Source organism: Taudactylus pleione, unplaced genomic scaffold (assembly GCF_031769625.1).
Source record: "Taudactylus pleione unplaced genomic scaffold, aTauple2 ptg000170l, whole genome shotgun sequence".
In the NCBI taxonomy this organism is placed as follows: Eukaryota; Metazoa; Chordata; class Amphibia; order Anura; family Myobatrachidae; genus Taudactylus; species Taudactylus pleione.
The window spans coordinates 2,938,368-2,964,270 of NW_028284572.1; the positions used below are offsets into that span (position 1 = coordinate 2,938,368).

The following is a 25,903-nucleotide window of genomic DNA, read 5'->3' on the forward strand; positions in this document are numbered from 1 at the left end:
CCTTTTTACAGGAAGAGACCCACCAAAATAATCCAAAATGGCAGCAACAAAATTCAAAAGCAATACACATGAAATGGCATTAATCTGCATGAGAAAGAATTTCTGTTTCCCAGATTACTGGGACTTCCCACCCCTAACATTACACCACAACTAGGAACAGGAAATAACTGTAAAATATAAGGTCTGGTTTTATTTATACAGTATCTAGAAAACATAAATACCATACAAAACACAAGGAAGAGCACGTAACGCAGGATTTTTCAAACTCGGGGCCTGATTCACTACGGATCGCTATTCTGTTTATACGCAGGCAACTGCATTGCCAATATCAGCGGTGCTATTTAAATGTTTGCATTCGCATTGCGATCGCAATCTGACATAAGAACAACCACTTCCCGTTGCTCACAGCCGTAAACTTTAACAACATAGCAAAACAATCTGTAACATCGGACCCATATGCACAGTTATGGCAGGTCAGACCTCAAGCCGTGTATCCACTAGTAGATATTAATGAGTGATTGCACGATTACGACATCGTAATCGTGCAAACGCTCATTAATTGTGCATGAAAATGTCGAAAAAGACCAACGATGCGCGTTCCCGCTGGTCGTTTTCGACATCAGTCATCGCCTTAACATGCTGGTCAATCTGCCGATAACGACAGATTGACCATGTACACTGAATGACATATTGCGGGGAGGAGGAACGACTGTACGATTACAATGTTGTAATTGTACTGTCGTTCCACTATCTGCTAGTGGATACACACCTTCACTCAGTAATTGCCAACTTCTGCACACGCTATGTGACCTCAGGCGGCGTCTGGTATCGCAGTGGCCAAGTTATGCATGCCCATGAAACGGCATTGAAATGCACTGGCACGCCTGACCACCCCTCCTCCCCCGTTCCCACCCACAAACAGCACTTCCTGTCAATCGCTCTGTCATGAGTCTGCATACGCAGTTCTGAATGCAGCGCCTGGCTCGCGCACACGCACTGCGATGCATGCGCAGTGTGAATTAATCGACCGATTGCATGCGTATACGAAACTGCATTCCTTGCTGAATCAGGCCCTTAGTCCTCGTGGCACCCTAACTGTCCATGTTTGTGCACAGATGGTACTAATTAAGTCACCTGTGCTTAAACATGGATTATTCATTTCATTTGAGCCGTTAGGGTGTCTTGAGGACCTAGTTTGAGAACCACAACGTATTGTATTCCACACTTACTCCATGCTTGCTGCCTTTTTGCATCCCCTCCCTGGGAAAATCCCGGAGAGAGAGTGCAGCCGACTGCTTTGGGGGCAGGGCCAGGCTTTGATGTCAGCGCAATTTGCGGGTCCATGGGGAGGGGGCGGGGCTAAATGACAAGGTTTTGCAGAATTTTACCCCGCCCTCCCCCACCTGTGATTCTCGATCATATCTCCCCCATTCTGCCCACTTCACTAGGAAGTGGCCGGGATGCGAGAGATCTGGCATCTCTCCTCGGGGTGTAGGGGGCTACCCAAAAAATCAGGAGCCTCCCACAACTTCCGGGAGAGTAGATAAGTGTGACTTACTCTAAGAGGTCATCCACACAAGGCATTTTATAGGTTCCATACAGATGTTCATGGCATGTAATGGAGAAATATACCTGTAGAATACATGTGTTTTATTTTAGAAATTCTATTTCTCAGCATGGTAAACAGTGTCATTACTTTTCATGCAAGTGAACCCAATAAGAAACAAAAAAGCTACTGATGTTTAAAATCAAATTACAAACTGCCCCTGTAGACAAGCCCATAAGTAGTAGGTTGCAGTAAATCAGGTCCCTGTGTAGACTGGTAGTGACAGCACATAGCCTAAGGGGAGTGTCAAACAGGCAATTTTCTTTCCACAACCAAAGCACAGCATCTAATCACGCCACATTAATATTATTTGTTTCTGTAAGTAAAAAGTACAGGATGTAATGTAAGCACTTCAGTTACTGAAGCAGTGTCCAATAAAAACAAATATAAAACTGCAAGAGCAGCCCGGTCACACAGAATGTTTGAGATGCACATTACTAGCTACGATGACAACGCTATGAACACTTCTAAAGCTGGAGAAACGGCAGCATGAAAAGCTCCACCCTAGAGAGCAGCAGTGCTTTCAGGACCACTGCTGTAACATGAACAATAGGTAAACCAAGCTCAGATACATAGATAACAAACGGCTTTTGAACAATTGTGCAATTAAATTGACTATTGCTGTTAAAATTTATCATCAAAAGAACCATAGTTCAAAGTAAGAAAAAGGTGACGTAACCCACAACAACCAGATTCTGTCTTTCTAGAACAGTTTAATAAATGAAAACTAAGGTTTATTGGTCACTATGGATCAGAGCACTGACTTATCCTCATATTACGGCACAATAAGAAGAAACATTTCTAAGTCACAAAGCAAACAATTAAAAACAGCCATGTCTGACATAAATGTAATTGTCTAAAGCTGGCCATCCACTATACAATTTTCTGTCCAATATCTGTCCAATCTGGCTGTCATTTGTTCCAATGTATGGGAGCAAATGACAGTCGATCATATGGTTTTAAACACTGAAAAAAGGACCAATAAATTGTTCAAATTGGGTACATTTGTGTGTTTTAACCAATTTGTCTGAACGACCATTTTTGGTTATTTTCCAGTGTTTGTGAGCAAATGGACGATTGTCATTTGCTCCCATACATTACCAGGTTTTCATTCCAACCAGCCAGATTGGACAGATATCTGACAGAAAATTGTATAGTGGATGGCCAGCTTTAAGGTGCGTACACACTAGACGATGTGCTGATGATGCGATATCGTGAGCGATTTCCCTTGAACTCTCCCCGGCAGCTTCCAGGCACACGATATGGTGCTAAAAAGTTTCCAATCTGACTAAAGATCTGCACAAAATTGTGTATGAGATTGGCATATCTTGCCTGCAGTTGTACTAGCATCGGCATCATGATCGTGAGTGGACACTCACGATTTGGACATATTTTACACGATTTTTAAATTCCGATACGTCGAAATTGGGCAATTCGTGTAAAATATCGTCTAGTGTGTATGCACCTTAACACCTAAGGGCAGATTCAATTAGTGGTGAGATTCTGCCCTTTAAAAGGATGCCAAGAGTCTGATTACTACTACTACTACAACTGCTAGTACTACTACTACTACTACTACAAAAAAAAAAGATAAGAGCAGAAAAGATGTATTAATTAATGGTGTGTTCTAATGCAAATGATGCAGATAAAATAAAATAAAATTGAGAACATTAAAGAAGATATTACCAGAATACAACAATTAATACTAATCTTTTCTAACTATACCACATATACTGTATTTTCAAATAATGGGAGGTATCCTTATATACTTTATTTAACTAGTCTTTCCAAAATGGCATCTGCAGAACAAATTTGTAGATAAAATTGAACATTTTAATATGGTTATTTGCAGAACAAATTCACCTACCTGCTCCTGGGAAGAAACATGGACTCCTTGATAAACACAGAGCCAGACAAAAGGATATACCAGCAAGTACCGATGTCATCTGGGCTGAAATGACAGAAAAACTATTAAATATACTCAAAAACAAAAAACTACTTCATAAAGTTATAATTGTCATAAAAATACAATAGACAATATTCTGTATTTACCATTGTTATTAGTAACACAGAGCTATACATTATGCGTGGTCAAGAATGAAGAGGAAAAAAGTGTAATCTTTTCTTGTAGGTTCTGAGAAGACAGACTATATTACACAAGACCGCCTTTACCAAGGACAATCTTAGACGGGAAGTGAAATCATCAAGCGTGTCTATGTGCAGACATTTCCTCAATTTCTTAATTTAATTCTATTCCAGTAGAAGCTTGCAATTTGCATTTATCTACGAGATGTGAAGATGAATGCTGAACTTACAAAAACAAGTTTCAATGAAAAACAAGTTCAAATCTATTCTGGATCAGACCAAAGAAACATAATCCAGCACTCAGTGCTACTGACCTGTGAGAGTTTTTCCCCACCTAGTGGACATAGTTGGCCAGTCTGGGTCAGCCTTAGCCAGAGAACACTGACGTTGGTGTCTATGTGACTGCTCCTGAGGGTTTATTTTACCGCAATTAAACAATATAGTACTGTCTACAGACCAAATATGTTTAATCTCTTATGCTGTGAAGGTGCCATTGTACTGAGATCCTCTAAACGCATATATACTCACCGATTGACGTGACTGCTAAACAATGGCTCCATGTTTAACACTGCTATCATAATCTAGGACATAAACTATGAATGCTTTGGAGCAAAGTAAAATTTATTGGAATACTCCAAATATTTCCAAAGGAAGGACTGTCTTTATTTAGTACTCAAATACCTTTATTAATAAAACACGTATATGTCATACCACAGAGGCAAAGAACATTGAGATCCATAAACCCAAGAATAGCCACATATTATCCACTATTAAGAGAGTATGTGTATATATGGATAGTACACAATATGGTGGATTACATTTTCTCCAAATAGATCTAAGCCCAGCATGCACAATGCAATACATCAACACTGTGTTCTGTTTCTGCACACATTCCCGGCAATCATCACGGTATTGAAAACAATGTTTACTATCCTATGAGGTGCATAAAATATTAGCTAAGACCGTTACCTAAACGTCTCAAGGTTACAAAGTGTCATCCTACCACTGGGACCTCATGACTAAATTAATTGGCCCACAAATGGTGCTCTTAAAATAATATATGTAAAACCAGCTACCTGTGTGTATAAAAGCTGTGCAGATATTTGGTAAATCTATTCTAGTCTAATATATGACTGACATGCAGAATAATATTGGTTAGTGAAAAATTATATGTTAACAGGACTAGTTGATCCATTTTTTGCATTATTATTTCCAAACTCTCATATTTATACCTCCTCGAATCACATCTCTTTTATCAGATACACAGAGCCCGAGTATTTATTTCTCATGCTACAATTTAAAAAAATAGCTTAAGACCAATATATTAGACTTGGGACCTGATTCAGAGCCGCTCGCAAGCGGCCCGATGGTATGCGAACGTGCACGCTTCATTCTGCGCGTGCGCAAACTCCTCTGTGCAATCGCAACCCGCTCGCTCGCCAAGCAAAGACAGCCCAGTGAAATGAGTGACAGGAGAGGCCGTTTGTGGGTGGTAACAGGGGCAGGACACTAAAAACAGGTGGAGGTGCGAACGCAGGCGTACCTGAGTGTTCCAAAGCCGTTTCAAAGGCGTGCATAGTTAACAGGCAGCGTCATAGTACACGTCACATGCCTGTTTTTTTTACACTGAAGTCCTCGCAGTGCTTGCGGTAGGATAAGGCAACCACTGCGCTGCATTAGCTTCCGATGGTCCTCGACATACCAATGTTTTAAACACTTCCTGGAGATGACGTGTGCCAGTGGGAGTCTCAACATACGCTTATGGGTGTCTGTATACACAGAGCGATCGCTCACACAGCCAAAGTGGGCGTGCTAATGCCTTTCCGAGCGAGAGCCTGCCATGGCGTCACTTTGCCGAATTTGCATATGCTGGATGCGAGCGATCGCATCTAGCGAGCGGCTCTGAATGAGCTCCTTAATATACAAGAAAAAAGTTCAAATACACATAGGGGGAAAGGGTAACACTGACTTCACAGAATGTAGTTCTTTTGGAACTTTAAAAAGGAATCCTAGATCCTTTATGTGATTCCAAAACCCATTCACACGGACAGTGGGGCATAATGTCGGACTGGGGCATGAAGGGCCAACCAGGGAAATGCAGTAATAGGTGTGACCAGCCATCTGAGGGGGTGTGGCCAGGCATTACAGAGAGGGTGTGTCAGCCACCTCAGAGGTGTGGATAAGCATTAGAAAGTGCATTGTCCGGGCCCTTTTATGAATACATGTACAGTAAATACTGATAGTGCATGCATGATCATGTACCAGACTGATGATAACAATGCACTGTAGTACATACACCATAGTACTAGAATGCAGTATATGTAAAATAAGTATAATAATCAAGCACATGATGGTGATCTTATCTACATCTCTTACATGAATGCTCTGTACATGTGATTGGGGACCCAGTGATTGACCGGCCAGTGTCTAAATTCGAACAAAATTAGGTCTAGTACAGGTGTCAACTATCTAAGCTTCTATCACATTAATGACTCAACTGTAGGTTAGTGAATGAATGTAGAGCTACAATGCCATTCCAACAACTAGTAGAAACTGTGGCCCTGATTCAGAGCCGTATTCTCTGACAGAGCGCTCGCTCTGAATCATGGCCGGCCTTAATGTTTTTTAGAGCGGCCTCCTGGCCGCTCACATAGCTGTGAGCTGCGAGCGGACAGGAAGATGGTCGCGATGGTCAAGACCATTGCGACCATCGGGCTTGCGACGAGACCCTTGTGGTAGGGTCTCGTTGCCGCAAGCCCCAGAGAGATTTCGGCTCTCACAGAGCCGAAGTCTCTACCACTGACATCACTAGTGATGTCAGTGGGGCCGCCCCAAACGGAGGCATTCACATGGGAACGCCTCCGTTTGGGCAGCCACTCCCCTGGCCCGCCCACCAAAGGGGGTGTACTGTCATTCAACATCGACAGCACGCCCCCTTTGCTATGAGACCCGGAGCGACGGTTTGCCCGTCGCTATCCTGGTCTCGCGCATGCGCACAACGAAGCCGGCTCCGTCATGCGCATGCGCACTGGGCCACCATCGACCCGCTTGTGAGCGCATCATGTTACAGCTCACAACCGACAAGAGGAGGGGACAGGGCTGTGTTGCAACCTCCCACTTTGATTGGCAGAAAGGGCGAACCTTGGTGTAGTTTCTGTAGAAGTGAACCAATCACTCATGTTCATGAGTGGTCCTAATCTACCAGGTAACTGAGAGTAACAATGTATAATTTAAGTGCACAGTCTGAAAGCTGACCCCTAGAGGAGGGGGTGGGCCCTCAGGCAGTGGGGCCCACCAGGAATTTCCCCTGTACTCCTGTGGGCCAGTCTGACCCTGTTGGGGCAACTGCCAGATTAATTTCTCCTGCAAACACCATACAGTCCTTTCAAAGTTTAATTTCAGCTATAGATTGTTTCATGAAAGTTAAGTTATGGCAAGGAAGCTTCATAAGATTACAAACTATTTCAGGCGACACTAACTTGTGCACATTTCACTTTACTCTGCCATGTGACATAACTGGCAGAAAGTGAATGATACCACTATTCAGGCTACTGCATTAATCTAGCCTGCCAATCCTGTCCATAGGATGCAGTACAGGTGTTCTGTTGAAAGTAAGGAAAGTCAAACTTTTTTCCCACTTTTACTTAATTTGTTTTATTTCATGTTCACAAATACCAATAAACGGCATACTGTCAAACATGTGGATTGATAAAAACCTTTTATGTGCGGGTGGCCAAGAAACATTTGTTTTGGAATAAAACTTTCTGCTCATAGGATCCTCATTTTTCATGGTTCCACGGGATGCAGAAAATGGGCACCCAAGGGGAAGAACCCTCACTTTATCACATAAATGTAGAGGATAATTTATTATTTTCATGTGGGATAATGTTGCCTGCACAAAAATGAAATAGATATGTGGCTTCTTGCAATTCAATGTCTGAGCTTTTCATGCTACCATGTCCACAAAACAGACTTTTTGCACTTATATAATTCCCCATAGTAGGTATAAATGAAATTGGGATGGTGTCCGGATCTGCATCTCTCTTGCTTTGCTAAATATCTAAGCTCTCGCCATTGGAGAAAACAATCCCAACCTACTGAGCAGGAAGTGATTCACCATATTTGGTCATCTCTACCATGGAATACATTACTTATTTACAGCATAACACAGTAAAGAAATTACACAATGTTTGGGACTCTTAATATATCCTGAATTCTGTCCTAGCACCAGGCTCTAATTAAACTATGAACATAAAGAGAAAGAATCCCTCACACAAAGTAGCAATCTTCCCCTCCTATTCCCCCTCTATAATTCCCCCTAGTCTTAAATGGATACACACCAATACAATCAATTGGGACGTTCTTTCAATTCCTAACCAGTTCATGTAATATCTTACATTTGTGTATAAACCTCCAATTATGTTTTCTCAGAAGAAAACTGGTCGCTTTGAAAGATCAGGTATTATGTGCAGTTTAATTATTATCCGATTCAGTGGTGCAATATTGGGCAAAAGTGGAAATGTGGATGCATTTTTGACCGTTCCTCTCGATGCTTCTGCCCATACTCCTCCAGTAACCGTGCTGACCTTGTGTCTTTTCAGAAGATAGTTTAGACAGATGAGGTTTCTGGATTGCGGGCCAAATGTAATATGTCGCGTTTTAAAGTCCAACTCGCACCATCTTGCATTTTTTGAAGGTGCGAGTTGGTGCCGGGACTCGCAAATGTAATAGCCTGCGAAGTTTTCAGCTCGAGGCTACTACACTATGCAAATCTGTGTGAGCATTTCCCTTCATAAACTTGCACCTTTTAATGCGACAAGCATTAAAAGGTGACAGTTTTACAGAAGCCATCACAGATCAGTGAGATCCGTGAAGGCTTCTGTCTGTGTGTTTGAAAAAAAAAAAATGATGTGCACCCCCTCCCCAGAAACATAACCAGCCCCGGGCTCTGTATAGCCTGTCCTGGTTCTAAAAATACAGGGGACAAAATGCGTAGGGGACCCCTGTATATTAAGTACCAGCATAGGGCTTTTCTGAGCCGGTCCTGGTTGTGGAAAAACAGAGGACAAAACTAATAGGGGTCCCTGTAGGCATCCAGGGGGTTAAAACAAAAAAATGGAAAAAAAGGAAACCATGCCGGACAGGAGGAAAGGTATGTGTTTACACATACCTTTACTCCGCGCTAATGACTGGGACACACATGTGCCCAGTCATTGCAGGAGCCGCCAGCCAATCAGCGGGCGTCTTCATAGGAGTTGCTCGCTGATTGGCTGTGTGCGGTCAGTCTGTCTCCTCCATATACTTCAATGGTATGAAATCTCCATTTAAGTCTATGGTGGGAACCGCTACATTGTATCCAATGATGTAACCACAAGGTTACTTCTGGTGAACCCTGTGGTTACATCAGTGCCAAACTCTTATTTTTTACAAATTCGCAACCCATTACATTTGGCCCTGCAAGTTAGATTTATAAAGGTGTGTAGGCACGAATCGGCACATTAAACACCAAATGTAAGTGTAACCAAAAGTAAAATCATTGTAAAATCAAAAAATTATTGTACAAATGTGTACCTAGCTTTACCTCTCTTCTACCAAGTTTGCTCATTGCTTCTCTCATCTTCCTGTAACTTATCATTCACACTACAAAACTAGAGGCGGATAAATTAAAACTATTTAAACTTCTTCCCCATACTGGAAACATTTGCAGAAGTTAGAATCCCACGCAGGCAACGAAAGTGTGTTTATAATTATAGTTTATAACTTTTTGCCAATGGTTACAGAACAGGGGTAGATTAGAAACTTAAAATATTTAGGAGACACTATATCGTGTAAATCAACAGTGGTTGGGGCCAACACAAAGTAACCAGAGACAAAATACATATATCCTAGAAGTATAAATGAGAAAAATAAATCACATTGCCTCTCCCTAACTGTACCCAAAGTTTGGAGCATCCTAATGACATACAATACAGTGATAATCCTAGTAACCATCATACAATAAAGAGAGCCTCACAGTAACTGGCATATTATAGCATTTTTGTGACAACAACACAAAATCATATATCTGCCGCTCAACATAAATCATTCACTCCTTCAGCATCATCGTAACAATCTCATACACCATGAATAACCATTTACATTCATTAACTCCCTCATCCTATTTTTAATTTAGAACCCACATTACCAATTAATTCTATTTATATATTAACCTCCTAATTACCTTCCTCAGCCTAATCAAAAGAACCCTGTCTTCTTAATTAACCATTTACCCATTCCCCTTCATAATACAAGCCAATCTAACTAACCCCCTTATTCTTAACATTACCTTCTGCGATGCATGGTCCCTACATGTTCATGTACTGCAGTAAGAAATACTATACTCATACAACCACGGTGAATCTATCTATTCAACTGCGCCCCCATTCCTCACTCCACATTGATCATCAAATATATTTGAAAAGAGGAAAAAACATTAGGTGAACTTTGTAAAATAAATCCCAGTAAGGCCAATGGCCAATCCCCCCCTGATTACAGAGATTGTTGCTTCTCTAATGTCATATTTGTTGAGGGGTACGTAGGAGCCTTGGACTTCTTTCTTGTGTATGCTGTATTTCCTACATCCAGTTTTGTATTGTTTTAACATTAATGAAAAGAGATATAGAAAAAAAAAAAAAAGTAAATTTACTGAAAATGGCCCCACTGTAGCTGGTAACTCCATTGCAACAACATTCTTGATATGATAAGTTCCCTTTTCAGCATACAGAGTTCAGCTCTAGCGATATCTACATGACGTACATGACAGATTTTGGCAAAGGACGAACAATGAATGATATCGCATGACATCATTCAGGGAGTGGATATTTTTCTCTGCAGTACTATGTAGCTGCTGCTAATATCTTTCGTCATTAGTCATTTACCGCATATAAACTGCCAGATATTTCTAATATCTGGCAGCGATATGCGATAATTGACCAACAAGTTGGAGAGATGAAAGATTCAATTTATCGGCCGCAGGAGTGCGCATCTGTCATCATTCAGGGCTTATCCATAGCAGATAAATTGAACAATAGAACGATATATCGTTCAATTTATCTGCTAATGGATAGGCCCCGGCAGTTGTATAACTAACTTTCCTGCGGATTCAGTATAATTTACCACCCGAGCAGGGGTGAAAATCCCGATCGTCCAAGGTAAGTATTTGCTAACCCTAGTCTACCCCCTAACCCTAACCCTCCCTTAGGGTGCCTAACTCTAACTACCCCCCCAAGTGCATAACCCTAATCCCCCCTTTAAGTGCCTGAACCTAACCCCCCTTTCCCGCCGCCTAAACCTAAGTGTACCTAACCCTATCCTCTCCCCGGGGGTGCCTAACCCTAACCCCCCCTCCCCCTAGCTTAACCCTAACCTCCCGGGGGGATGCCTAACCCTAAGTCGTCCCCCCTGGAAGCCCAAAACCTAACCCTCCCTCCAAAACCCGCGACTGTCCGTGCCCGGCTTACGTATGAGCGGAAAGCCGGGTTTCGGGCTCCCGGCATAGGTCTAATGACAGGCATCGGGATTTCAACGCCTGTCATTTAACCCCTTGCCAGGATTAGACAGTTGGGAAACCGGCGGTTGGGATTACGTCCATCGGCTTCCCGGCTGCTTCCCCTTTCCTGCTCACCAAAGAATGCCTTTTCTCACGGTGTCCAATCAGCAGACAATTTTATTTAGCTGGGTAAAACATCATGGGGGTAGGGGGGTAAGGTGCGCTCTTCCTGCTAATAGTGGTGATGGTGATGACTTGTGTGTGTTTGTGAGTGGTGTTAATTGGAATGTTTCTTCTGGTGGTGGTGGTGTTTTGGGAGTGAGAAGGAGGGTGTGATTGGGTATGGAGTGTAGTTTGGAGTAATGTGAAAAAGGGGAATAAAATAGGATCAAATGAGGCCAGCGAGACACAGTAATTTGGGGCAAAATCTTTTATTGAGTAGTCACAATGCTGCTCTGTTGAGTTCCCGGGCAGGTGGGTGGGGTTCAGTGATGAGTGGTGATGAGACTGGGGAGGTAGGTGGACCCTTTCAGGGGGCTCCTTTCCATGAGGTTTAGTGACCTTGCACGTCACCCCTGCTGGACCTATGGTCGACAGTCTAGGAAGTCTCGGGGGGTGGGGGGATGTGCAGAGTGGGTTGTAACACCTATGCGGCGTCCCGCGTGTTGGTGTGAGTCTTGGCAGTACTTACCTACCGGTAGGTTTTTTGTTATGGTGATGTAGGTCGACGTTGCAGCCGTTGCAGATAGGTTGGAGGCTGCAAGTTTGTTGGTGAGCTGGATCAGCGTGTTGCTGGTGTGCTGCAGGTGCACGGCTGTTCTGATTGGTCTGCGGAGGTCAGCGTCCGGAGTGTGCAGCTGAGGTTGGCTCTTGGTCGTGCCGCCGGCGGTGTGGAGCCAGAGTTGTGGATGGGTGAGCCGCTGCGAGGCTGGGTTTCAGCGTGTGTGCTGGGACCACCCCTGGGGGGTGGTCTGCCCGGGATACTGATTCGAAAAAAGCCAGGGAAGAGGGGGAGGATGTGGAAGGTGTGACCGGGATGGAGCTGGTCACTGGCGATGTTGGCTGTGCGGCCGGATGTGCGGGGTGCTCTTATCACTGACGGTCCCTCGTGGAAATGGGGATCGACGGTGGAGACAACCCTGGCCAGGAGTCAGTGGCTGAGCAAATCTGGGTGGGGGGAGGAGAGAGAGAGGCTGGTCCAGGGTGGAGCCGGTCACTGGAGGTGTGAGCGGTGCGGACCAGCGGGCGGGTGGGCTGAGAGCTTTCTGCACTGGCAGTCCCTGGTGGGGATCTGGATCGGTGTCAGGTTTGATGTGAGGGTCTCCAACGTGTTTTGGCACAGGTGCCTTCTTCAAGGAGGTAAAACATCATATCCGATCAGTGGAATTTTTGCAGCAAAACAGAGTGCTATTTTTGCATGTGCAAAAAAAAAGGGTTCCATTTATTGCACAAGATTAAAAGGGACATATTCCCTGTAGAAATAATTTCGACACCAAACATTTCTCCTGTTGAACACCTGCACAAGGCATTACCTAGGATTTGTTGGAATCTCAGTAACAAGCAAGCACTTTATAGAAAATATCTCCTCTAAAAGAACTGAAAACAAGGCTTGATTTACTGCAGTGCAGGGTTGGCATGCCTCCAACACAACTTTGCCAACTGCCTGCCAAAAAGGAGGTATAATACACCTTTGGGGAGAGTGAGAAAGCAATAGAGCGCCCCTTCTGCAGAATCCCTTTGCATTATTAAATATCCCACTGGATGACTTTCATGCAGTCTTCTGGACAAGGAGAAAGCAGAGATCTGTCAGACAATTAGCATGCTGACATCATCCTCTCCAACCCGCCTTTTACTCACACATTACTTAGAAATGATTTTGCCTCATGTTGATTAGCACGTATTGTGAAGGAATTAAGAAATGCTGAAAAAAATGAAGAAGAAATACAAAACAGACCGTGTGATTTATGACAAGCGTAGGCCAGATAAGAGTAGTATACAATTAATCTTCTATAATTTACAGAGGGTGTTCTGGATAATGCCTTATAATTATCTAATAATGCCATCACTATTTATGTAGCTCCAATATGGTAATTTTTTTTTTTTTTTTTTTTGAATAGAGGCAGGTCTCTAGAAAGACACACACGCACTTTTGGTTCAAAGCGAATTTCTTTGCTCTCGTATGTCTTCTCCCATGGTAAGATAATTGTGCTGTTGCCTGTCTGTGGTAGGGGGCTTCATAAGCTATAACAGCGATGAGCTGCATCACCTTTAGCCCCTGCTACTTTCTATTTTATTGTCAAAATGGGATTGTTATAGCTTCTATCACTTGTTTCAAATTCCTGTCGATTTGATATTACAGATAGTTGTGTTTTAATTACAGTAAATGTGTTTGAAATAATAATTGAGATGAAGTGAAATCTACACATACTTTTAATGTTAGAGGGCCGCCCATGCGAGCCCCGTACAGTGTATAGTATGTTTGTCTGTCACTGGCTGAGGGGCTGATTTAGTGGTGGATGCTGTTCCACATTTTCTGAGTTTGCCGATGGTGGGAGGACTGTGCATGTAACAGAGACACAGTCTGCTTTTGCCTCCATACAGCTGTGATGTTTGTCGCAGTGCCCCGTAAGCCGCAGCACAAGTGACTTGCTACTGACATTTGGGATCAGCAATGTGGAGTGTTCCAGAAAACGGGGGCACGTCGGCCCAGTTTTCTGGGCATGCTGAAGCCAGTGGCAACGTAGTTTTGCCGGACATCCTGAGTAACCGGAGGATTACGCAGATGTCCGATGGAACAATGTTAGCATTGTGGATCTGTTGCTGCATCTTCCAATGCAGTCAGCGGATATGAGAAGCCAGCAGAGGAAGTGTTTTTACAAAAGACGCCACCTGCTGCATTAGCATATACTGTACACTCAGATCTGCTGTGACCGAAGACGCAGCACGATCCACACTGCATCCACCTCTGAATCAGCCCTTTAAATAGAGTGTAAACTCCACTGGGACATTAACTGAAGTGATTGAATAAACAAGCCTCTGTATAGCATTAAATGATGTGTTTGCATAATATGAAGCGTGGATTGATAGAACTACATTAAGAAGTTAGACAGTCCATAGTTTGATAGGGTTAAAAGGTCGACAGGTAATTGGTCGACAGTGACTTAGGTCAACAGGTTTAAAAGGTCGACAAATTATTTTTGTCTGTATATTTTATTCTATCCCTAACCCCAAAAATCATGTAAAATCACGTGTCAACCATTTGAATGTCGATTTAACCATGTCGACCTTTGCTGACCTAAGTTACTATTGACCAATTACCTGTCAACCTTTTAACCCTGTCGACCTATTGACTGTTGACCTATTAAGTGTAGACCTACCATCCGGATACCTATTTTGTGTTGTGCGGTACAACAATATATATTACGGGATCGGTATGAATGACCGCCGGACCTATGGCCGGCGGTTCAAATCCCGACGCTGGAAGACCAGCACTAGAAGATCCCGACAGGGTAAGTATTTGTACTATACCTAACCCTCTCCCCCCCCAACCCTAACCCTCCCTTAGGGGTGCCTAACCCTAACCTCCCCGTAAGTGCGTAAACCTAGCCCCCCCTGTACCAGCAGCCTTCGGTGGGGTGCCTAACCCTAACCATCCTGTGGGGGTGCCTAACCCTAAAAGTCCCCCCCCGGGAGCCCCTAACCTCCCCACCCCCCACGACCGCTACCCGGCTTTCCTTCATTCAGTATGAAGGGCATCAGGCTCCTGGCGTAGGGATAATGATAGGCGTCGGGATTTCGACTGCTATCATTAGTCCCGTCAGGATTGCACAGTAGGGAAGCCGGTGGTCGGCATTTCGACCGTCAGCGTCCTGGCTGCATACCTATATTACATAATAAAACACAGAAACAGCTTAAAATGTTTGAAAATATATATATAACCACCTATTTCCAGAGCAATGACATATCAAAGAACAGAAATAGTTCTCCATTTGCAGAGTTGCACGTCTCTTGGCAGACTGGGGATATACAATAAGGATATCACAAACGCCGCATATTAGTAGTGACCGAGGCCGGTGCATGAATTAAGAAAATAACACCAGCCCCCTGCTCTGCTTCTGTGTCACAATGCTATTCATGAGCATAAACCAGTCACCTGCACACAATGGAGAAAGTCATTTTGTTGACTGAATCAATATTCATGAGAAAACAACCTATTAATTCGCTAGAAACTAGTCATGTCCCTGAAGCATGAGGCACAAAGTGACATTAATAGCTCCCAGTATATTGATAGTCTGAATATTAGTTCAGCCCACAAAATGGCTGACACCGCTGTGCCCACTAAACAGCTAAGCTCTCAGTTTACTTGCTCATATTGTCTTACGAAATGGAGGAACATACTACTTGCTGGATTTCCAAAGGAAAAATTAGAAGTCTACCTAAAAAATATGATGTGATTAAAAAAAAAAACATAATTTTAATGCTTCTGAACATTACACAAAATTAAATACTACAGATGTGTCTACATACATCTATCCCCCATGCTCTACAAGTTGCGCTAAACATAACGTGGGAGCTCCACGCAACTCGGTAGTGCCGAGCATCTTTTCATTTGACTTTTTACCTTCATATAAGTCTTATTCGCAGTGTCACAGCAGCTGACACAGTAACGTAGCATTTTGCATGCAGATACATCCCCAGTCGCACACAGAATATAGACATAGCACATATTTTTTGAATCAGCAGAAGCTGCTTGTGCGTTCTATTTGCACAGCGCCCCTTTCATTTACCGCCCAAACCCCAATCATACATCGGGGAGAAGCGGTATCAGCGCACATAACATGCGCTGATACCGCTTCAGGGCTTCTTACATCTCCCTCATTGAAAGGTAAAAAAGTCTCACTAAAAGACTCTGTGCTACAGAGTCACGTCAAGGCATGGCGCGACTAAAAGGAATGTTTAACACGATAGGAGGCTAGATATAAGAGGACACATCTGTATATATATTTTTTGCTGTCCCATCCATCTTCTGTGCCTAATTACTAGCATATGTAAGAAGCAAGCAGTCTGCAGAGCTAGGACTGAGGAAGTCCTGCAGACCGCTTACATCACATAATGACTGATCATAGACAGGGACGGTGAGAGGGTTAGTTGCATTTTGCTGATGCAATAACAATGTTCATGGGAAGCTCAGTCATCATGTGTAATACAGGCAATTTATGGACATCCCATCAGACAACTGACCAGACACTTAAATATGTAGCCTTCTAAAAGATGATTTTACCTTAATCAAAACCATCTCATTGGAGAGAATAGAAAATCTCCAAACTGGAAGCTACATTTACCGCTTTCATATAGGTATTTAAATCCTGATTCAGAGGTGGATGGTAAAGCAGCCGCGACTACATCTTTTTACGCAGTGCGACTGCGTCATACTAATGCCGCTGCTGGTGGGATTCGTACAGAGGCGCCCACCGTCTGTGATTTTAATCTGCTGCTTTACGTAATAAGTGGCACCATCGGAGATTAGAGCAAGAAAATAATCCAGGCACTAATGTTTATGGGAGTCCAACCTCACAAAACGTAAATGACTCTACCCTCAATTGCTGCTCACCTCAAAAATGGGGTGTTGGACCCACAAACAAGAAATAAAGAAACCAAATAGAGGAAGCGCTAGTGTATGGAAAATATTTAATAAATGAACATTAGCGCAGCGCTATGGTTGTTCAGAATGTCCATTGCAGGTGCTGCGACTAGCTAGCCACCCCCCTTTACCACCTAGGAACCTCCACTGACATTGTCTCTCTCTGCGTACTAATTAGTTCTGTAACTATCCATATTGCACCCTGTACGGAATCAGTATGAATTACCACCGGCCGCATGGTGAAGATCCTGACAGGTGAGTATTATTTCTATTTACTTACCTAAACCCCCCCCCCCTTACCCTAAACCTCCCTTAGGGGTGCCTAACCCTAACCTCCCCACCCAAGTGCCTAAACCTAACCCCCCTTTCTCCGCAGCCAAACCCCAAGTCTCCCTAACCCCCTTCCCCTAGCCTAACCATAACCTCCTGGGGGGGTCCCTAACCCTAAGTCCCCCCCGGTAGCTCTCAACCTAACCCAACTGCGGCTGTCCCGACATAGGTGTAATGACAGGTGTCAGGATTTCGATGCAAGTCATTAGACACTTGCCGGGATCAGAGAGAGTCGGGATGCCGACGGTCGGCATTTAGACCATCGGCATCCCGACTGTACGATCCGGTGTACACGAACGACAGATCTATACGACATATCATATATCATTCTGATCCAGCTTTAGTCACTTGTCCCAATGCTCCATGCAATCTTGCTCTGAACATGTATGTTGGCCAAACTACTGGATTCTGTATAATAGAAGGGAGTCTCTCATAATTTTCCAGTCTTTGGGAGATACACTGATGACCACAAATGGCACGTTAAACCATAATGTCATATTGAATATAAGTGCATATTTTTGTATCAAGCTGTAAGCAGTTTCCCTTCTCCCCCAATGTAAACACAGCTCTTTTCTAGATTAAAAAAAAAAATCATTGTTAAATTGCGGCTATGTGAAACTATTGCATTTGTATAAATGAAGCAGCAAAACGAATTATAATTTCTGGTAAGCTTTATTAACACTAGCATTACCGTATTTATCCTCATTCCTCCTTTTACTGATGGGGGTTAATTGACCATTGGCTTTTTCCGTCCATTGTTTTTGGCAACACTAGTGTTAAACTCCATGTTTCTAGAGTTGACGAGGAATATGGGCCAGAAAAAAAGCAAACTAATTATGTACACTGCAATAAATTACTGTTTATTAAAAATGTTCAATAACTTTTGTAAATATGCACAAATTGTTACAAAATACAATAACCTGTTTTGAAAACAAAAACAAGAAAAAAAAGAGCAAGAAGGGATGATAAAAAAGCACTCGAGGCACTTTCAGGTGTTTTTTTTTTTTAGTCGTATACATCATCACATTTCTTGCAAACATATTTTTTATATTTGGGGCAGGTATCTTTGGTTTTATTTTGGTTACAGAATTCTATCTGGCACCATCTGCGTTTCGCTGGTCTTCCTGAGGTAGGATCATCAGCTGGCCCTTGTATCCCAGGAGCGTATGACCGAGAAGAACGGTAAGGTTATGCTAACTCCACAACGACAGCAAGGATGAACTTACACCTTGATATCTTAGAGTTTGTCACTAGCTTGTAGATTGTATGGGCATTTAGCATAGCTAAATCTAAAACATTGTAAAAAACATGCATGGGCCAGCACTTTGAAGAATATCGTACACTGTACTTTCGTGTCATCTGGTCTACAATATCAACACTACATTTTATGTCTTTGTAAAAACGCACGGTTTCAGGAGTCTTTTTCTCCTTTGCTTCATCAATGAGAACTCCCGTATAGCTTGCATTGATTCAGGTTATGCCTCTTGATCGACTTAATCAGTCTTTACAGAGTTATGACTTACAAAGTTTGTTTGTTCAAGGCAGTGGTTCTCAGCTCCAGTCCACAAGTACCCCCAACAAGGTATGTTTTCTGGACTTCTTTAATCATACACAGGTATGTTAATCTATTTTACTAGGTCAGTAATTGTCCCACCTGTTTCCACAGACAGAAATCCTGAAAACATGACCTGTTTTGGGTGTTTGAGAACCACTGTTCTAGACAATTGGGTTGCCACCTAGCAACAGTTGGTTGATTTTTGCACTTCAATTCGTTCGGCTATACTAACCAAACCACCTGCTCTTCCTAGATAGCAAGCATCCTAACGCACAAAGGGTTCAATCCAATTGAAGTGCGAAGGGGGAGAGTTGACGTTGCAACCGCATAGAAGCGCAGGCAATGGCACCGCAATTCGACTCCCTTGTGGCCCGATCTTACACAGCACATTTATGTTTGTAGCCGCACTTACTCGCACTGCAAGTAATTTCCACCTAATTGGATCAAGCCCAAAGAGTAGTTTGCAGGAATCAATGGACTTCAAACGTTATTTGTTATAGGGTAAAGGACTGGCAGCTATGAACAGCAGGTGGGTTAAAGGGTTATCGAGCTTCCCAAATTGCTGTATAAAAATGTACCAGCTGTTGCCATGTGGCCTAACCATCCAACGAATAAAAGCCTGTGCTCTGTGGTCCTATCGATCTCATTCCCTGCCCTTACTCACAATCACTTTATCCTTTCCTCCGATTACAGTTCCTACCACAGTGTTTAGTTATGTTCTTTTACCATACATGTGGTTAAAACATGTGGATTATGAGATCTATCAAAATTGTCAGGGATGTAACATCTGCCTCTGTTTCATGGGTTTACCTACAACATCACAGATATTTTTGGGGCTAGGATCACAAGGATACGGGTCATCTTCATGTGCATTGTTACTTTGTCCTAAGGCCTTAAGTCACGGCATATGTCATTTCTGCAACACCTCAACCCATTGTACAAAGCTTTGCCTGCTACAAACCACTGCTTTTGGTTGAAAATGTCCCAATAAAGAAAGTTTATATTAAAAAAAAAAAACTGTTACAGCACAATGTAATATGTACACTGGTCTTTTAAAATAGGTGTCTCACTGCATGTGCCAGTTACTGAAATTGTATCAGCAGGGGGCACTGTACCATCCATCTCATTTCCAGTTTCTGTAGTAGGTATGTCTGCATACACTATTAAAGAATTAGATCTCAATGTACACATACTAGGAAAGTAACAGAAATAAAACAAATTACAACGTCACTCCATCACCTCATTGTCAGTAAGGAGATGAAGCAAAATAATCCTGTTAAGGTCATGAAGTTATGAAAACTTGGCTCACCTTCCATGTGGATGAGGCAGAGATCTAAATTGGTCACTTCAGCGTACACAATTGTAAATGGCAAGGATTAAACTCACTTCACACAACAGCAACGGTCTGAAGTAAATCTTGTTATAGTAATCTGACTATCAGACGAGACACTGTGTCAGAGAGTGAGGTTTCTGCACACAGCACAGAGCACATTATACAGAAGGTGTGTGTACATGTGTTATGTATATGTAGACAGACAATTCAGTCTGAAAAAAAAACAAAATACAGGCTTTGCTCAAACAGAAAAACTAACCTTAGGTATGGAGCAATCTATTTTTCCCCAGAATCTCCTGCATCCATAGGGCCAGAGAGATTCCGTAACCAAGGAGCACCAGACACGGAAGCACCACAATATTGGTTTGTAGAAATAAGGGGAGTGCGCTATGATTGATGCAGCTGAGGTTGGAGGGGATATACCAACAATAAAATAACTGGTCTAATGTAATACTGGGGTTATTGACACAAATTAGAAACATTTAGACCAGCAGTGGATGACCTATATCTGATCTAAATGGCTCTTTGTGTTTTTGACTATTTTAGTAGTGAGGTGTTACCCATGTCAGCTAAAGCCTCATAGCTGCTTCCTGTAAGACTAAGGGGTGAATTCATTTAAGAGCAAGTAGGGTGAAGTGCCATTACTACGGCATGGAAGCGCCGGCAATGGCACCAGAACTCGCTCCCATCTCAATCCGAACTTGCAACTTTTTGTATGCAGAACAAATATCAGCGAGTCCGGGTCTACGGTAAGTGTGGCACATTGCCGTACTTATTCGCACCACAAACCAACTCAAGGCTAATTGAATACAGTAAGTGAATATATGGTATATTTTAAAATCATACATCTGAAAGAATGAATGTAAAAAGGTCTTATACATAGAATATAAGGGAAGGGGGAGGAAAACATTCCTATCAAAAACATTTATTTTGAATTTTGATTTATTTTCATAAAAAAAATATTCAGACTGTTAATTTTTTTTTATTATTATTTTACATAGAAAGCCCTGCTAGAGTTATGGGATCCCTACAACTTTGCCATTTAGGTTATGGACTGCATGTGTACTTCTTTAAACATTTGGCACTTCTTAAGAGATAAAAGATGCCTTAAAACACATTTTAAGCATATTCTAAAATCAAAGTTTTTTCCCTCTTTGCTTGCCATATTAACAATTCCTGTCATCAAGTTACATGGAAACATAAAATTTGACTGCAGATAAGAACCACATGGCCCATCCAGTCTACCATTTAGGTTAAGGGAATTAGGGTTAGTTTAGGGTTTAGGGTATTATGGTTGGTGTAGCGGTTTGGGTTAGACTATTGCGGTCAAGGGCCCTCATTCAGACCCGGACGCAAGTGACCGTTCGTACGTTCGGCGTACGTAAAAAAATATTTAAATTCAAGCACACGCTCGTATTTTCGCTCGCAGCCAAACATCCTCCCCAAACTCAGGCGACCCCTCCTCTAACTAACGAGCGTGCCAAATAGCGAGCGTACATCCTCGAAGTGGCTTGAAGGGAACGCAAGTTGGACTGTCAGATTTCGATTAACTGCTCGTTTATTCTGCCTACCTCCCTCAATCGTAACATGCCAATCAATATATCAATTAGCTTAATTGTTTTTTTTTTGTTTTTTTTTTACACAATGCAATAAACTTTATTCATGTCCGTGTTTGTGTTTACCCGCAGAATACGTACGGCTTAAACATTCGCTTTTAATTGTCAAAATACATGTTAGCCCCTATTAAATAATTGTTCTATTTGTTTTTCTACCCGCATATTTCCCGGAGTTCATTTCTTTATGTAAATTTGCTTACGCATGTCACTGCATCAAGCCTATCATAAGTCTCAACAGATTTCTGGCCCTGTCGAACACATGACTCATACACTAACCAATCGAATTGCTCCTGTTAATTTCCCAAATACATTAGCCAATCATAAAATTTGGGTGCACTTTATCAAAAATGATTTTTATGAAAAACACCATTGCAATCATGAGAGCCTCCGCATTCACCAGGCGCGAGCTGCTGGTGCTTACGGAGGTGATGGATAGGCGGATCACCAGCCAGCCTCCACCCATCACCAACCGCGAGAAGCGTTCCGCATATGCGGAGGTTCGGGCCCGCCTGCGCTCCTTCGGCTCAAGCCGCCATATCGGGCAGCTGGAGCGCAGGTGGTCGGACCTGCAACGGCGGACGCCCCGCTTGCTGGCATGCTTTCGCATGCAGATCGCTGAAAGTAAGTTTTATGGATTGTGGTTTTCATGTTTGTCTTTGTGGCCCTAACTGCATGGCCATGTTTTCCCTTTATTTCATATTTATTCATTCTCCTCATATCTGCATGGCCATGTTTTCCCTGTATTTCATATTTATTCATTCTCCTCATATCTGCATGGCCATGTTTTCCCTGTATTTCATATTTATTCATTCTCCTCATATCTGCATGGCCATGTTTTCCCTGTATTTCATATTTATTCATTCTCCTCATATCTGCATGGCCATGTTTTCCCTGTATTTCATATTTATTCATTCTCCTCATATCTGCATGGCCATGTTTTCCCTGTATTTCATATTTATTCATTCTCCTCATATCTGCATGGCCATGTTTTCCCTGTATTTCATATTTATTCATTCTCCTCATATCTGCATGGCCATGTTTTCCCTGTATTTCATATTTATTCATTCTCCTCATATCTGCTTTTTTGTTTTTTTTTGGGGTGGATTTGAAATTGTTTTTGGGCGCGGATTTGTGTTGAAACTAACCACAATTTGTTTCACATCTTTTAGGGGCCCAGCGAAAACTACGCCGTCAGCGTCCGGCCAGACGTCGATCACGGCCACTCTCCCCAACCCCCAGCCAACACTCCAACTCCAGTCATTCCCCTATTCCCCACTCCTCCCCAGCCTTCCTAGACCCTCAGCCGGAAATTTCGGGTCTCCTTCCCCTCCGTCCCAATTCCCCCTCTCCTCCAACCACCCCTCTTAGAATTACCCCCTCCCCGGAGTCGGTCATTACCCCGCCCCGATCTTTGGGGAATGGAGCCACCTCCGAGGAGGACGATGGAGGGCCTTCCGTAGCTGGCGTTGGGTCTTCCGGTATGTTTTTCTTTGCGGTTTTTTATCGTCACAAACTGTTTGTATGTAATCATGGGTGTTTCCTTTTTTGGGGGTTTTTGGCTAAACTTTTGGGGTTTTTGGCGATTGCCTTTACCTGTTACTGCTGTTTTCCACATACACATATCACACCTGTCGGAATTTGTACATAGGCCTTGTATTTTTGGCCTTCACCATTTTAGTTTGATGAGTTTTAATGCTGTTTTTTTTTTATGTTTTTGGTGGAGTTTGGTTTTGGCTTTTTTTTTAATGTGGTTTCACTATTGTTGTATTAATCCCCACACTTTTCTCACCCACAGAGGAACAGAGGCGTTGGGCCGAATTATCCGCCTGTGTGGCCCAGATGCACAACAATATCATCGGGGTGCTGGTGGTCCTTGACCGTATGTCGGTCCTCCTTAGGGAGTCGTTTTTTGTTTTTGGCCCATTATGTAAATAAATTGTTATTTTTGAAGTTACGTTCTGGCTCATTCGTTTTTTCTAAAGCACAGATTGTTTACCCTGACATAAGTAGACTGTTCCTGCAAGGATTTCCATTTTTTTACACTAAGAGTGTGTGTTGGATTTTTATGTCAAACAGCCACAAGAAACACCTAACAGTAACAATCTGATTTCCCTTTTTTGGTGTAGTCACAATTAGATATTTCTACATTTTACAGGTTCCTAGTTGGTGTGCAAGCTGCTTAGGCCAATCTTACGAAGCAAAATGATTGTACAGGCTTCCTTTTGGTGTTGGTTTGGACCCTGAAAAAAATTACATTTTAGCTCAACTGGCGTCAGTACTGGATTACCCCTTAGTCAAATGTAACGTGTGTGAACCTGGTTACACTTGCTGGTAACGTTCCAAAAAAGGTACAACATTTCACTCTCAAAACATTTATTATCAACATGAATGAAAAATCAAAGTGGTCACTCACAAACAAAACACACAGTGATAATCTCAAATACAACACATACCAAAAAAACCACATCACAAAACAAAAAATCAAGAACTAGTTGACGAAGGACCATGCCAACATGATTCCACAAATATGGCGTTGCAATAAGGGTTCCAGAATATATCCCCAAAATGTCCACATACAGGTTTTGTAAGGGTAGCAGGAAGTAGTCATCGTTGGAGTGCCAAAGATTATGTGAAAAAACAAAAGATGGAGAAAAAAATTAACAAAAAATTAGATGTTCTCAAACAAACCCAAACACATTAGGTATCAACACTGTTTTGTTTCCAATAATTACCTAAAAAATCTGGCCACCACATCATCGCGTATGGCCCCCCCATATACTGACCTCCGACCAACCTCGGGGGGGCCATCTTCAGGTAAGGCATCCTCTGGCTGCATTGGGACACCACTCCTTATGGCGATGTTGTGAAATATCCCACACAGGACCACAATTTTCGAAACCATATCCGGCAAATACATGAGTTCGCCACCAGAGCGGTGGAGGCATCTGAATCGGCCTTTTAAAAGGCCGATACAGCGCTCCACCACTTGCCTGGTGGCTGTAAGTGCGGAATTATACTCACTTTGTGGCCCTGGTGTGGGAGCCAAATAAGGAGTGAGCAGCCAGGGCGTGCAAGGGTAGCCACTGTCTCCTGTGAAAAAGAATAGTCAACATCAGGCTCACTTTGTATGAAGCTTAACATTGTTATGTACTAAAGGTCTCCACTTACCCAGAAGCCACGCATCACCAGCTTGTAGGTTGTTAATTTGTGCCATATCCCTGATTGCCGGATGACGAAGGAGTCATGTGCACTTCCTGGTAATTTTGCATTCAGGGACAGGATCTGGAGGGAGGCATCACATACCACCATTACATTCAGGGAGTGATAGTGTTTCCGGTTTCTAAATATTGCCTCCAGCCGTGCTGGAGGCTGAAGTGGTATGTGAGTACCATCCACAACCCCTATGATGTGTGGGAAGCCAGCTATTTGGTAAAAATTGGCCTTGGACACATTAAGGGCACCCATATCCAAAGGCATTTGAATAAAATGATGGAGGTGCTTGAAAAGTGCCTCAATCACTGCCCTCAGGATCCGGGAAAAGGAGGATTGTGAGATGCCCGCCACTATTCCCACCGTTGTTTGGAACGATCCTGAGGCACAGAAATGTAACACCGCCATAAATTGCGTAAGTGGTGGAATTGCTGTTGGACTGTCAATTTGCCGCTCAAGATCACTCTCTATTAATGAGAGAGTGTCTATGATGATTTTTGGAGGAAGACGGTATCATCTTAAAACCTCATCATCTGGCATTCCAAAAAGGGTGACACGTGTTCGAAATATCTGGGGCCTTGCACGCCTACGATGCCTACGCCTGGGACGAGATTGAGGTTGGTCGGCTTCCGGGAGCAGGGCCAGAACAATCCGACCCATATCAACCTGAAATGGCAACATTGGAATGTCAGGCTTTTTACACCACCCATTAAAAAAAAAATTTACTTAGCTTGAAAATACCATCCATTGATGCTTACATGCCGGGGGATATTGTCATGATATGTTGTAACTGCAAATAATCACAACAAAAATATACATCATTTTATGCTGGCCATGTCATTTTCAAAAATTTAAGCCAGAAAAAACATAAAAGGGGATACACACACATTTGGGCAAATAGCAAAACGACATTGCGCACACTACGTCAAATTGAGGCCAAATGTAAGAAACCAATGCTCCCGAAAAAACACAAACAATTTTAAGGGATGAATAAACATT

General features: G+C 42.8%; 1 protein-coding gene across 5 annotated transcripts in view; it reads right to left on the reverse strand.

Annotated features, from left to right (window-relative positions):
* Positions 1–25,903, reverse strand: part of RAPGEF2 (Rap guanine nucleotide exchange factor 2) — a 364,888-nt gene that overhangs the window by 164,377 nt on the left and 174,608 nt on the right. For all 5 annotated transcript variants that reach the window (XM_088475296.1, XM_088475300.1, XM_088475298.1 and 2 more), the window contains exon 4: positions 3,474–3,557. In XM_088475296.1, the coding sequence (XP_088331422.1) occupies positions 3,474–3,557 (84 nt within the window). The remainder of the gene's footprint in view (positions 1–3,473; positions 3,558–25,903) is intronic.